The 14154-nt window shown below is 38.4% G+C and overlaps 1 protein-coding gene across 2 annotated transcripts in view; it reads left to right on the top strand.

The window, feature by feature from the left end:
* The first annotated feature begins 225 nt into the window (after positions 1–225).
* Positions 226–14154, top strand: part of LOC143281290 (ATP-dependent RNA helicase TDRD9-like) — a 39066-nt gene continuing 25137 nt past the window's right edge. Inside the window, exons 1-15 of one of the 2 annotated variants that reach the window (XM_076586427.1) lie at positions 226–313; positions 2002–2216; positions 2964–3033; positions 3683–3877; positions 4459–4680; positions 5481–5603; positions 6529–6609; positions 7045–7203; positions 8082–8185; positions 9135–9193; positions 9913–9970; positions 10564–10648; positions 11707–11764; positions 12461–12565; positions 13336–13433. In XM_076586427.1, the coding sequence (XP_076442542.1) occupies positions 2017–2216; positions 2964–3033; positions 3683–3877; positions 4459–4680; positions 5481–5603; positions 6529–6609; positions 7045–7203; positions 8082–8185; positions 9135–9193; positions 9913–9970; positions 10564–10648; positions 11707–11764; positions 12461–12565; positions 13336–13433 (1617 nt within the window). In that variant the 5' untranslated portion in view covers positions 226–313; positions 2002–2016. Of the gene's footprint in view, positions 314–458; positions 595–2001; positions 2217–2963; positions 3034–3682; positions 3878–4458; positions 4681–5480; positions 5604–6528; positions 6610–7044; positions 7204–8081; positions 8186–9134; positions 9194–9912; positions 9971–10563; positions 10649–11706; positions 11765–12460; positions 12566–13335; positions 13434–14154 lie in introns of those variants that run through there. The other variant, XM_076586426.1, reaches the window with a different exon arrangement.

Genomic DNA, 14154 nt, shown 5'->3' on the forward strand with positions numbered 1-14154 from the left:
TGATATGTTTTTATTCTCACTGTCGAGGTCTTTTTCTTTCTATCCTAATTTTTTTTTCCACGACGCAACCCTCGTCAAAGCGGCAGAGTAATCAACTTGATGATTGTGACCGTCAAATGGATGAAAATAAAGAACGGAAAACAAAAACAAAAAGAAACAAAACAACAAACATTCATGTTGAGATGAAGTGGAAAATGAAGGTGCGCGCGCCAGCTACGAAAATAACCAAACCGAATGTCTGACTTTACTTCTCAGCGATCAGACATCTTGCGTCGCTGCGAAAGTACGAACTTTCAATTTCTGTGATTTTCCTGTAAGCGCCCCACTTTTTTCAGTTATTGTAGCTTGTTATTGCTATATTTGTGTGATGCAGCTATTGATATAACGTGGTTTTCGCTGTCACAACAGTCTACCCTGTAGTAAGCGGTTTTATGACTGCGAGGAAAGTTATTCCGGGTCACAACTCAAAATAAATTGTGATGATCCAGATCCGTCACATCGGAAAATCTAATCCAGCGTCAGCGTGACTTGGTAGCGAAGCTTGAGACTTAGAGGGACTTTTCTTTGTTCTTTCATTACACGACCTGACACTGGGTAATGGATTAATTCTATGGCGAATTCGGTCATTTTATTATAACCATTCTGTGGATATAGATACTGAAACTGTGGATATAAAAATCATCGATTGCAGAACTTTTGGTTTGTTTACGCATATGACTCAGTTTTGACTTTGTGTCGGATTAACCGAAAGAGCTGCATGTTTGACTAACAGATTGGTTGTTTAACTCACTCGGGACGGCCAATTTTCTTCTTTCAGATCTGTTATCAACAGCAAAAGCAGCCATGTAGAATTTTGTTATAATGTACTAACTATAGCATACTGTCTTTAGATCACGTCTTCCGCTTGCAAAAATATATCCTGATTCAGTGATTGTGTATGTTTTGTGTATGATTCCATTCTCAGATGAGTTTTATAGAATGACACTGGCACAGAACTTTTCTCTGTTGGTTCATACTTTCACGACAGATCTGTGTTTTTGGTCACCTTTTGGAAATTTTAGTATATTTTATATAAGAAAATTCCATATTCAAACTTAGGCATTGTTGATAAGTTTAGACTGACCACTATTTATCAGTCTTTTAAATAGTATATCAATCCTTCATGTGAAATCACTGATTGACTCTTTTACATCTTTGTGATAAACACTTCCTGGCACTAAATATTTTAGACTCAACACTCTCAGGAGCATGCTTTGGTTTGTGTCAAAGAACACAGTAGACTTGTTCACTTTAAATGCAGTCAGGGGGTTTGTAGGTTAGTCATTGTTCTAATGTTCAGGAATGTTGGCTGTGGCTGTCAAGCCTTGTTACAATCTGAAAAATGGTCCTTTCAGCATGACTCCCCAAGGTCAACTGAAGTAGCAGTGAACTGTTTCGTCAACTTCAGTCAACTGTAGCAGCGAAAGAGTTAATGACTTTTAATTGAGGCATGTCAAATTCATACTTGGCATTATGCATTTCATTTAAATATAGAAAGAAATTCTTTTTATCAGTTGTCATTTAAGATGATTTTTTATAGATTATATTTTGTGTGTGATTTCAGTGGCAGATTTTATAAGCTTATGGTGAAATTTGACGAATGTGTGTGTGTGTGTTTGTGTGTGTTTGCCGTTCTGTGTCACTGTCAGTGTGTGTTTTGCTTGCTTTTCCATTTCTTCATTAGCTTTATGATTTTGAACGATGCATGCACACACACGGACACACACGCAACACAAACACAGTTGTTACACTCTGAATCATAATGTAATAGTATCTTACCCACATGTTTTTTCTTTTTACATAATAATTGATGTGTGCATGGTGATAAGTGAAGGGTGTGTCAGTTGCTGACGGGCATTTTATTTTAAGTGAGCCTAAAGAAAATTTTCAGTTTTTGGTTGAAGCAGATAATAAAGTATTTTGAATTGAATTGAATGGTGCTTTTTGTGGGTTTTTTTCCAGGATTATCTTGGCCAGATGAGTTTCTTGACATCAGAGATCTCTTTGGACCAGATAGACGATTGGTTTCAGTATGGAAGAACTGCTGCTTCAAAGTCCAGCACCATGAAGACTGTCCCAGCTGGGCAACTTCTGGGTCGTCCTCTGGATCCTGACACTGGCAAAGCATACCAGTACAAGGATACAGCCTCCGAGAATATCCTTCCTGCTTACAGAGGGTACGACAGCAGAATATTAGTGATTGGTCATCCTTGACTTACATGGTTACAGTTTTGAGTTTACAGAACTTTGCAGCTTACAGTTACAATTTACATGCACAAAAAGTCACTTTACAGAACTATAAATGGTGTTTGGCACACTGTGTAATAATAATATCAGTGTTTGACAGCGTATTAAGTAATATAAGGTATCTAAGGATCTTTTGCTGCTGGTAATCACAAACAGAAATTTGTAGTAAAGCTGTTTTGTATGAATATATGTGCCGTTGCACCCATTTTTATCTCAGTATATATATAAATGAGTTATACTTACAGTTGTATATATTTTTTTGTGTACTTTGAAAGTTGGGAATTTTTAATAAAATGAGGTGGGGGAAAAAAGTATAATTTAGTATGGTAATAGACTATTAACATTCATCCTCTCCTCCCCTATTCCCATCTTTCTGAAGCTTTAGTTGAAATATCTACTTTTTGTCAAAGGATGCTTTCTTTACAAAGTTGTGGAGCTTTTCTCTCTTTGCACTTGGTTTTGTTGACTGTCATAATATGAATCTCACAGAAAATTGCCTGAGCATAATTGAAGAGGCTGAGTAAGGGACTCCATTAGTCCACATAGATTTATGCTTTTGATTGTGTGTGTGTGTGTGTGTCTCTCAGTACATATTTAAATTTGTGTATGTATGTGAGTGTGTGTGTGTGTGTGTGTGTGTGTGTGATACTATTCATGGTGATTTTTCTTTTTTGCAGGACTGCATCTGTTGATGAATTTCAACTACAGTATGATGAGTACATTCGTCAAAGTCAAGAAAATGTTGAGGTTTGTTTATAGCTACTTTCTCCTTGTGAAAGTAATTTCCAGGAGCCTTCAAAACAAATTCCATGCTCCCTTTGTTCTTTGCTGTAAAAAGACAAAATGACTGAAGCCATTTTTGATTGTATCAAAATCGAAGGTATCTTCCAGGCAAAACAACATTGTTCATTTTAAATCTTATATTTAGACTAGAGATCATCTGTACACTTCCTTGATCTCTTATTCTCCAATTGTTGTTATAACTGCATTGTTGATCTTTGTGTCTTACATTGTTGGCATTGCATGGCAAGATTGTGGTTGTAATGGTGATACACAGTCAATGATTCAGTCTGTTTTACAAAATACAAAGTTGTGACACTCATTTGTTGGGATCTCATGTCTTCTCCTTGTGTAACCATTGTACTATTATCATGCATAAGTCTTTTTTTTTTTTTTTTTTTTTTTTGTCTGTTTGAATTTTAAAACTCTGTTCAGGATTTTAACTGTTTTTTTTTGTTTTGTTTTTTAATGATTTATAAATGTTACTGCGTTTGTGTGTTGACATGTATGTCTTGCTTGGTTTTGTATTATATTTTTCGCTCTTTATCTGTTTATATAATCTATTTTCTTATCTACACAGAAAAGCACTGTGAAATAAGGTTGGTATTGATTGCAGCTGGTGTTGCCAAGTGCAGGCCTGCCAGAGGACATGGTTAATCAGATGGACCAGCTGGAGCTGGACAGTACTGTTTGTGGCAGTGTGGGCGTGCCCCAGGACTTCATACCAGAGGGCGCCACGGCTGTCTACGACAACTACAGCTTCCAGCACCGCTATGATCCCAAGCTGCCCATCACTCAGCGGGCAGAGGAGGTGGGAATCTTTTTTAATATTTTTTTTTCTCCATGGGCAGTGGTGAGAGGAGGTTTTTTGACAGCCAAGTTCTCTCTGTGAGGAAGTAAGATCAAATTTGCAGTGTCAGTCCAGACCACAAGCCAATAAGCGACTTGACCTGAACTAGAATATGTTGCTGAAGATTGTTTCTGATGCTGAACTTGTTCACAGGCATTGCTCAGATCCTTAAGGAGATAGAGGTGTCAAATAGATTCACCGTTTAACTGTGCAATTCAGTATGAAATGGACCTGGCTACACTCACTGATTTTGATGATGATATTAATGTGTCAAGTTCATTATACACAAACAAGCAAGTACACACATGCATGCACGCACACACCACCTCCCCACCACACACTCACACACACACACACGCATGCACGCGCACTAGTGCAAGCAGACGCATCTGGAACCCCTCCCTCCCCACCACACACACACATACACACACACAACCAGCAGAAGCCCAAGAGGCACATTAGTCACATTTTCTATCATTATGGTGGTTAAAGGCAAAGATTGGTTGATGATCACTGAAGTTATTTTCTTCTGGTTATCACAGGTCCTGTACACCATTGAGAGCAACCAGGTGACCATCATCCAGGGATCCACGGGGTCTGGGAAAACCACTCAGGTGCCCCAGTACATCCTGGATCATTATGCCGAGAAGGAGGAGTACTGCAATATCATCGTCACTCAGCCCCGCCGTATCGCAGCCGTCAGCATTGCCAAGCGCGTCTGTCAGGAGAGAGACTGGCCCCTTGGCAGTGTTTGTGGCTACCAGGTTTGTTGTGTCTGTTGTGTTCCTTCACAGTTCGATAGGCATGGAGGGAAGGATATTTAACTTTTTTCTTTTCTTTTTTTTTTTTTTCTTTTTTTAAATTTTTTTTTTACCCTTTGCCTTTGTCAAAGTCCTGTCATTTGTGAGTGGTGTGACCATCGCATCCATTTATAGTTTAACCAAGCTGGAGACATTTCGCAACAAGCAGAGCAATCTTTCCGTTCTTTTTTGTTTCTTCTTTCCATCTTTCTGCTGGTCTGTCAGCCAGATGTCTTTTTTTTGTCTTTCTTTCATTGTCTTTCTTTTCTTTCTTTAGCAAGCTTCACAGTTTCACCAGTTTTGAGACTTGTTGGTAACAAGCCCTTTTTGTGTTCATGGACAGTTCCATTCACTGATTAAATGCCACCCACCCACAGACATTGTCTAATTGCTTTCAGTATTGATGGGCAACTTGAGGGGTGAGTTGTCAGGTGTTGAGTTGATAATATAATCTGCAGTTTCTGTTGTGTAGTGCTGCACATGTATTAGTAACAGTTTCTCTTACTGTTACATTTGGTTGATTTGTCTGTTGGGGAAAGCACTAGTAAAAAGTACATTTTTTTACCAGCAAAGGAAGGTACATCATGTTACACTGACTGACTGAAACCATTTATTGTCAGATTAACTGTTTGTTGTACTGACATTTTCGCAACCATTTGAATAAATATTAATTAAAAGACAATATCTGGTTCTAATGATAAGGCAAATGTGAATTTACATCTTCCCATTCTGAGTCTTGATATGTGTGGTGTGTGTCTGGCTAGATTGGCATGGACATGAAGACAAGCGAAGACACACGGATACTCTACTGCACAACGGGTGTGCTGAGGGAGAAGCTGATGAACAAGAAGAACATGCACCAGTTCACCCATGTCATTCTGGATGAGGTCAGTTTGTTCTCACTCTGTGTCTCTCTCAGAGTTATTAGTATGCTGATGCATTACCCCATGTCATAAGGACCTCATGGCCAGTGACATTAAAATGTCAAAGCGTCTCTCTCTGTGCCTCTCTTTCTCTCTGTGTCTCTCTCTCCTCCCACCATTCTCTTCTTTGTGTGTGTCTCTCTCTTGCTTGCTTGTTTCCTTGAATAGTCTTGGTACAGCTCAGCCAAGGCATTTCAAAAAGATCAGCTTCTTTGAAAGGCTGTGATGGCATGAGTATTGAGTGCCTGCTGTGCTCATTCCTTCTTTGGTGTTCTGGGTCAGGTGAGTTTCTGTTCCTCATTGTGTAACTGCTGTACAGATAGGTACTCCTGGACTCTGTTTTGAGGTTTGTCAGTGTGCTGATTAACTGACATGGATACTTATATAGCGTCTATTTTCGGTCCGAGACCAAGCTCCAGGCACTCTACAAATACAGGATTCAATTGCACAGATGATTGTAGTAGGCATCACTGTTCATTTCAGAGGCTTTTTTTTTTTTTTTTTTTTACCTATGTGAGTGTGTCATTAGTGATTTATTACTCATGTGGTGTCTCTTTGATTCTTTACTCTTTCATGTCTCTTAATATAAAGTTAGTGAATTTGTGTCTGTAGGAGTTTCTTTCCACAGTATCATGGTTGACAACATCCACATTATTGAGTTTCTCACTTAAGATTTGAAATGGAACCTGTTCTTTTATAGCCAGTGAAGTACTTCGATCTGGAGGTATTGGCAAATTATGTGTGAAGGAATGTGTACTGACAAAATCAGAACTGTTCCGGAATAAGTAATGTTTTGTTTATTATTGTTTTTTTGTTTTTGTTGTTGTTTTTTTCTGTTAGTGAGCCGTTCACATGGGTAATTGATGAGAGGAAGAGGTGATTTTGACAGGTGCACGAAAGAGACCAGGAATCAGACTTCGCCTTGCTGGTTGTGAAGAAGCTGCTGCGCACAAACTCCCGGCATGTTAAAGTAAGGAAGTTTCTGCTTTAGTACTCGGGCACTGTAGGCTTATGTGGATCTTTAACTTACCCCTTGACTGTCTAACATTGGTGAAACTGGATCCGTGTGGCATGAATCTGTAGTATGATTACTATAATTATTTTGTGCTCTTGTAAGTGGTGTAATTGACTTTTTGAACAAAAGTAACACCATCCCAAGTTGCAGAAGTCCAGACAAAGACGGACATCTTGACTGTAAACTCTTGCCGTAGTGAGGTTATGGTCCTTCACTGACAAGCAGCAGTCAGAGGGTTAAATTCACATGACATGCTGTGTGTGTGTGTGTGTGTGTGTGTGTGTGTGCATATGCGAGAGTGGAAGTGCATGTTGGACACATCCCCATTTTCCCACCTTGTCACTGTGCAGTTATGAAGGTGTGTGTCTTTCGTCATTGTGTTTTGACCAGGTGATTCTGATGTCGGCCACCATGAACAGTGACCAGTTTTCCCGTTACTTCATGCTGCCCGTGGCAAACCAGATGGTCCCAGCTCCTGTGGTCAATGTGGAGGGTCAAGTGTTCAAAGTGCTCAGGTTCTTTGCTGACGATCTGTCCTCTCTGGGTCAGGTAATCTCCAGTTCCACCTGGATTGTAGATGTAGTGTGTTCTGTCTATCGGAGATATGTAATTTTGTTTTCATTGTATAAGTGTACTTTGTCTATAATCAAAGTTGATTTAGATACGATGTAGTTTTATTTTCACTGTAAAATCATGGCACGTGGTACTGAAATTTTAGCGCTCTTTTTATCATTTTAGACAAGATTTGCCTTTTTTTTTTTGGCCAGGAAAATGTGTCATGAGACCATGTCTAATTTGGCCAAACAGGAAACCTATTATGATGCCTTGCACCAGTTTTGACATGGTAAATGGAAAGTATCTGAAGAAACTTATGTTTGTACTCAACCACAAGCATTGACATTTGTTAGCATTTGTGTCCAATAAAATCTCTACTCTGAGAATGAATATTGGGCAGATACCACTTGACATATCAAACTCAAAAAATGAAAGTCTTACTTATTGAAAGATAAAAGTAAAAAAGAAAAAAACAAAAAACAAAATATCTTGATCAGAAAATTTATGGTGTTCTGTACGTGCTAAAACAGCTATAATTTGTTTCAAGTGGTAGGTGTTGCGAGTGGACAGATACACCCTACACCACACCTGCTGGAGAAAAAAGGAGCAGATTCCTGATCTTCACATAACCCAGTGCGCTGATGAGGACTTGAGTTAAAAATTTAAAAAAAGACGAAGAAAAAGAAGCATTTTAAAAAGTTTAAAAAAAGAGAAAAAATCAGTTAAAACAAATACAAATATGTACATACATTAAAAATAGTTAAAGAGAAAAATACATAGAAGGCAAAAACATTTTGAAAAAGTGTACATAAATGGCTGTTTGTGCGCGAAGCTTGATCATTTGTGACCCTTTTGTTTGTTTATGTTGGCAGCTGCCCAGGCTGGATGACTGTGACCCCAAATTACATCCTGATATTGTGGACATGGCTGTTAAGCTGATCCAGGAGTTTGATGGATTGGAAACAAAAGAACAAGGGTGAGGAACATGTTTCAAGAATGAGCTGTCATTGATTGAAAACCCCCACAGCAGTTTGTTTGAACATGTTTCTAGAATGAGCTGTCATTGATTGAAAACTCTGAAAGCAGTTTGTTTGAGCATGTTTCTAGAATGAGCTGTCATTGATTGTAAACCCCCAAAGCAGTTTGTTTGAACATGTTTCTAGAATGAGGTGTCATTGATTGAAAACTCTGAAAGCAGTTTGTTTGAACATGTTTCTAGAATGAGCTGTCATTGATTGAAAATCCCCAAAGCAGTTTGTTTGAACATGTTTCTAGAATGAGCTGTCATTGATTGAAAACTCTGAAAGCAGTTTGTTTGAACATGTTTCTAGAATGAGCTGTCATTGATTGAAAACCCCCAAAGCAGTTTGTTTGAACATGTTTCTAGAATGAGCTGTCATTGATTGAAAACCCTCAAAGCAGTTTGTTTGAACATGTTTCTAGAATGAGCTGTCATTGATTGAAAACTCTCAAAGCAGTTTGTTTGAACATGTTTCTAGAATGAGCTGTCATTGATTGAAAACTCCCAAAGCAGTTTGAACATGTTTCTAGAATGAGGTGTCATTGGTTGAAAACTCCCAAAGCAGTTTGAACATGTTTCTAGAATGAGGTGTCATTGGTTGAAAACTCCCAAAGAAGTTTGAACATGTTTCTAGAATGAGCTGTCATTGATTGAAAACCCCCAAAGCGGTTTGTCAGTAGTTCAAGATAGACATCTTTTATTCAAGTTTTCCATAATCAGTAAAGCATGTATCTTGATGTTGTAACAGTTGTGTTTATTCAGGCAGCTTTCTTCTTTATTATCGGAGAAAACCTCAGTTGATCAATTTGGATTTTGATGTAGCAGCCAGTTTTGTTTGTAAGTTCATTACTCATTGATGACCAGTCATGGAACTTGTCATTTGGGATGTGTTTGTCATGTGTAGGGTTGATCAGGGAACAGGATTTGCTACCATCAGAGGAACTGTCCTGATTTTTCTGCCTGGTGAGTGTGTGTCATCATCTGTTCACTTATGCATGTATGTGACTGTACTGATATACTTACATGATGTACATCATTTTGTGATAGAGTATGTGTAGATGTGAAGATATGCATGAGATGGATTTTACCTGTACTTTTACTTATATTCAGCAGTTCTTTTGGTCATTTCTTTTGATACATGGGCTGTCATTGCATCATTGCACAGTGAAACTGATAGTTTATTTTGTGGATATTCAGTTTTTCAGAAGATGTTAGCACATTCAGCAAATGAAGATTTCATGTCCAGGGGAAAATAATATTTATTGTTGTTATTAGACAGGTGCGAAGGCTATATTTTTATTATGTTGTTGATCACTTAAAATTTTCACAACTTGGTGCAGCTAATGGAAGAGCATTGTGTAGAATGATGTTGTGATGCTTGCATGGGTTCTCTTGGTGATCTCCCATATGTTTGTGAATAGGAACATGAGAGTTTGTGTAAATGTGTAATAACACATGTAAGTCACTTAGTGCTTGCACACACACACACACATTCAGTGTGCTTGCTTACATACATGCACAGTGCATTTGTAGGAGTGTTGAGGCATTGTAGGACAGATAGTCTATAAGTCTGTATAAAAAACCTCTTTAGATCACCATTTAATCTGCAGGAAACTAGATAAAAGGATGTTACCCATACCTTGTTGTAGAACTATGCTATTTGTGTCTGGATGTGTGTGCAGGAATTGTGGAGATCTCATTTGTGTTGGATCAGCTGAGATCCATTGAGAGTTCTTCCAAGTGAGTTTTACCTTGTTTTGTTTAACAACTTGGAATATTTCTCCATACATAATGAACAACTTCTTGAAATATTGTAATCTATACTGGATGTTTTGCTGGATATTATGACTTGAGCTTTCAGGGTGTTATATTTCAGAAATAGTTGCTTTGTATGTGGTATAGTTCACTCAAGGGATCAGTGTATTTGTAGGAGCGTGTGAATCATAGATTTGATAATTGGTTTGCATTCTCTGTCACTTCAGTATGGTGTAGCACAAGGAGTGCATGCTGTGTTTGTGACAGTTTGTTACAGAGTGTGATCAACAGGTGCTGTCTACTTGTTACGATGATGCATTATTCATACTTTCTCATCCTTATGCCCACAGCATTGTACCAGATCAGAAATTGTTTTGTTCAGTGCTGTCTCACTATCACTGTTAATGAGGGGATGTCTTTTCTTCAGTTTTAAAGACTTGTACAGAAAAGCAGCATATTTGTAACTTTTAGGTACATTTTTTTTAGCCGGGTAGTTGTGTGAAGTGAAGAAAAAGCAATGGCTGAATTGTTTTCAAGACAGAGGCAGGTGGAGAGAAATTGCATGTTTCGTGTTTCAGCTTGACACTGATCCCACTTCATTCCACCATCACACTGGATGAACAGGCCCGCGCATTTGAAAAACCTGCAAGGGGCTATCGCAAGGTGGGCTTCTCCTTCTGCACCAAATCTGCACCAAAGTGTTTGAATAGATTTTTCATAAGAGATGGTCAAGCTGTTGTGGAAGCTTTTCATTCTTGTCAAACAGTAAGGAGGTTGATTACTTACTAATGGTAAAGAAATCAGTCACTTTCACCAGAGTTAAACAATAGCTGCTGATTGGTCCAGTCACCTAAGGGTTCGTAACTTAGACAACAGTAACATTGCAGTTTGTACCATAGTAGTGTATATAGTAGCGCATAGCAGTACTGTTGCAAAGACATTGGTGGCAGGGATATTTTCAGGATCAAAATTATGAAAGTTAAATAAAAAAAACAACAACAACATTGGTTAAGAGATGCTAAAGCAGTTTTCAGAACTAGTTTGCAAACTTGCATTGAAGTGTACCAAGTGTTGTGTTACATTACTTGTTGATTTTTTGTGTTGGAAATATCTTTTCTGGATAGGGTTAGATGCTGAGCTCAGTTCATGATAACAGTGTCTAGTCATCATGTGGAGGTGTAAACACAAAACAAGAACGCCAAGGAATTGATAGACATGCAGAAAAAACAACAACAAAACTTAGTGGTATGCAGAGCACAGGAGCAGGAGTCAAGATGGCTGCCGGAAATAGCTAATCAGGGATGCAGAGGGGAGGTAACCTACTTCTGGGAGGTTATCGGCCGTAGCTACTTTCATTTTCTCCGTATAGGTGGGTAGTAGTTTGCGTAGGACAGGAATTAGACCCCTGCCGGAGTCTGCACTGGTGGGTCATGGTAAGTATGTTAGATAACGTAATTTTAGGAAGAAAATTTCCTTTATTATGATTTAGAACAACAAATGAAATCAAGAAAGTTTATTTTGTAGCTCTCAACAGTAAATAACAGTTTGTCAGTTGTATGACTGGACTGAATGTATATGTTGGTTTTCAGACATATTCTCTGTCAATAACGCATGTTGCCCAATTTGATATTTTGCAAAATTGAAAACAGATTATGTTAGTAAACAAATGATAAGTCAGGGTAACACAATGATACGTTGTTTTTTTTTTTTTCATTTCATAGGTGATTCTATCAACTAACATTGCTGAGAGTTCCATCACTGTTCCAGACATCAAGTATGGTGAGTACAGTATTTGGCATTTTTTTAAACATTTTTTCACAGCATCACAGATGGGTTGTTTTTGTTTTTTTCACATCAAAACATCACAAATTGTGGAGTTTGCCGGAGAAACCTGCATTAGATACACCATTCTTTCATGATGTTACAGTAGATATAAATAGCTGGATTTCTGGTGCCAGTTTCAACAGATTTCCCAGCATGAAATTCCACCTCCTGTTCCAGGAAGAACAACATACTATAACTGGCATGGTAGTTGTTTCTTATTCCAAGACGTATTTCAGTAATAAACCAGTTTTAGAAAGTTATCGGCCGTAGTTACTTTCGTTTTCTCCGCATAGGCAAATAGTAGTTTGCACAGGACAGGAATGTCAGACCCCTGCCAGAGTCTGCACTAGTGGATCATGGTAAGTATGTTATTTAAACGTAATTTTAGATAGAAAATGTCCTTTTTAGAAAAAGACAATTCAGACTCTGTTCTTTTTCTAATGCTAGAAAAATGAGAGATGAAAAAATTAGCATACTATGTTTCAATGACAGACAATCTACAAAAATGTTTACTAGTATCTACAGTGAAAATAATTGTTTGTGTAAATGTGAGAATGTATGGGTGTATTTGAATGCAAGCTTTCACTACCGTTTACTTTTAAAGTTTGCTTCATGCAGAGGTGGGTTTCAATGTGCTCTGTGTATGGGCAGTGATTGACTTTTGCCTGACCAAGTGCCTGGTGTGTGACCACAACACAAACTACACCCACCTTCAGCTTGAGTGGGCCTCCAAGTCCAACTGCACTCAGCGCAAAGGTAATGTACTGTTCAGGGAAGTCAGGATTTGTATGTATCTTTATCAACTTTTTTTTTCTTGATTCATTTCAGCCCAAGGAATATTGCATTCCCTGAATGTACAGGCATGTTTTGTGTGTGTGTGTGCATGTATATTGTATGTGAATAGTTAAAACGTTTGAGTAAAGATTTGTGTGCTGTTTATTCGTGAATAGGATATATTAGAAATTTGTGTCATCTGTACATATAAGACATCATACACATTGATATATACGTAACATGTTCTGTTTGAGGTTCTGTGGAGTGTTTAAAAACTCAAAACAGAGTAAAGGCAATAGTGCATGTATTTCAGCACTGACTGCATACGTGTGTGTATAGTTGGCATGGGTCAAATATTTTGCATGACAAAAACATTGTACCAGGACATTTTGCTGATACAATAGTCTCATGCCAGGTTTAAGAACCAGAAAAATAGCATACATTTTCCTGCATGGAATTTGAACAGCTAAATCCATATGGCATTTCTGAGAACTGAGATAAGCTCAGTAGTAGATGGAATTGATCAAGTTAACGTGTTTACAGCGCACACAAACAGTGTATCACTGCGCAAGCTTTCTTGAACATAGGCCAATTTAGATGTTGTGAATATATCAAGGGGTTCTTGTGTATTGGTATGTGTATGTGTGCATACACATGCATATGTTCAAGTTCATCTGTGGGTGCAAGTGCATGCGTTGGAAGCAGGTGAACGTGATGTTGTTACTGAAAGTGGCGGTGATGTGTGTGACCAGGGCGTGCGGGGCGGGTGTCACAGGGGCGTGCCTACCTGATGGTGACACGCCACTTCTATGAGCACTGTATGGAGGAACACAGCGTGCCGGAGATGCAGGTGAGAGGGAGAGTGTGCAGGATGCCAGGAGCTGTATGCCATCTGTTGCATGGAACAGAATATGTCTGTGTCACCCAGTGTGTCAGCGTCATTGGGGATATTCAGAGGGAATTAGAAAATCATGCACAAACACAAGTAAAGTAAGGATTTCGTTACATATCTGTGCTTTAGTGTATACACAGGGAATCAAAAATCATGCACACACAAGTATAGGAGGAATTTTGTTACACTTCTGTGCATTAGTGAATGTCACAAGTGCCATGCTTGCACACGCTTGCATACACACATATGCAAACACATTGCGTATCACAACAGATGCTGTCTTGAACATATGCCAACATGATGCTTTGCACATGTGGCAAATGACTAGGCCTCCAGTGTATATTTCTGGTTGTACAGTTCTGTTGAATTCATCAAGTGTTGGTACAAGAGACAGTGCATTGGATTCTTTGGAAGTATTTTTATAATAGGTAAGCTTGAACTTCTTTTTGCATTGACCATGGCTGTTAATGGTCTGTAAGCTATGAGACCATAGTTGGCCAAGCCCTAATGTATAGTTTCAAAGCACATCCCTTAGTTTTCTTAGTTTTGGTCTTCTGAGATTGGGGGATTTTATTACTGATTGAGAGTGAAAAGGATTTAGAGAGAAAAAAGAAGCAGTGAACGCATGTGTGTGAAATACCTTCTTTGTGTTGGTTATGTTAATGATGCAAAGGACTCA

This window comes from Babylonia areolata, chromosome 4, assembly GCF_041734735.1.
Source record: "Babylonia areolata isolate BAREFJ2019XMU chromosome 4, ASM4173473v1, whole genome shotgun sequence".
In the NCBI taxonomy this organism is placed as follows: domain Eukaryota; kingdom Metazoa; phylum Mollusca; class Gastropoda; order Neogastropoda; family Buccinidae; genus Babylonia; species Babylonia areolata.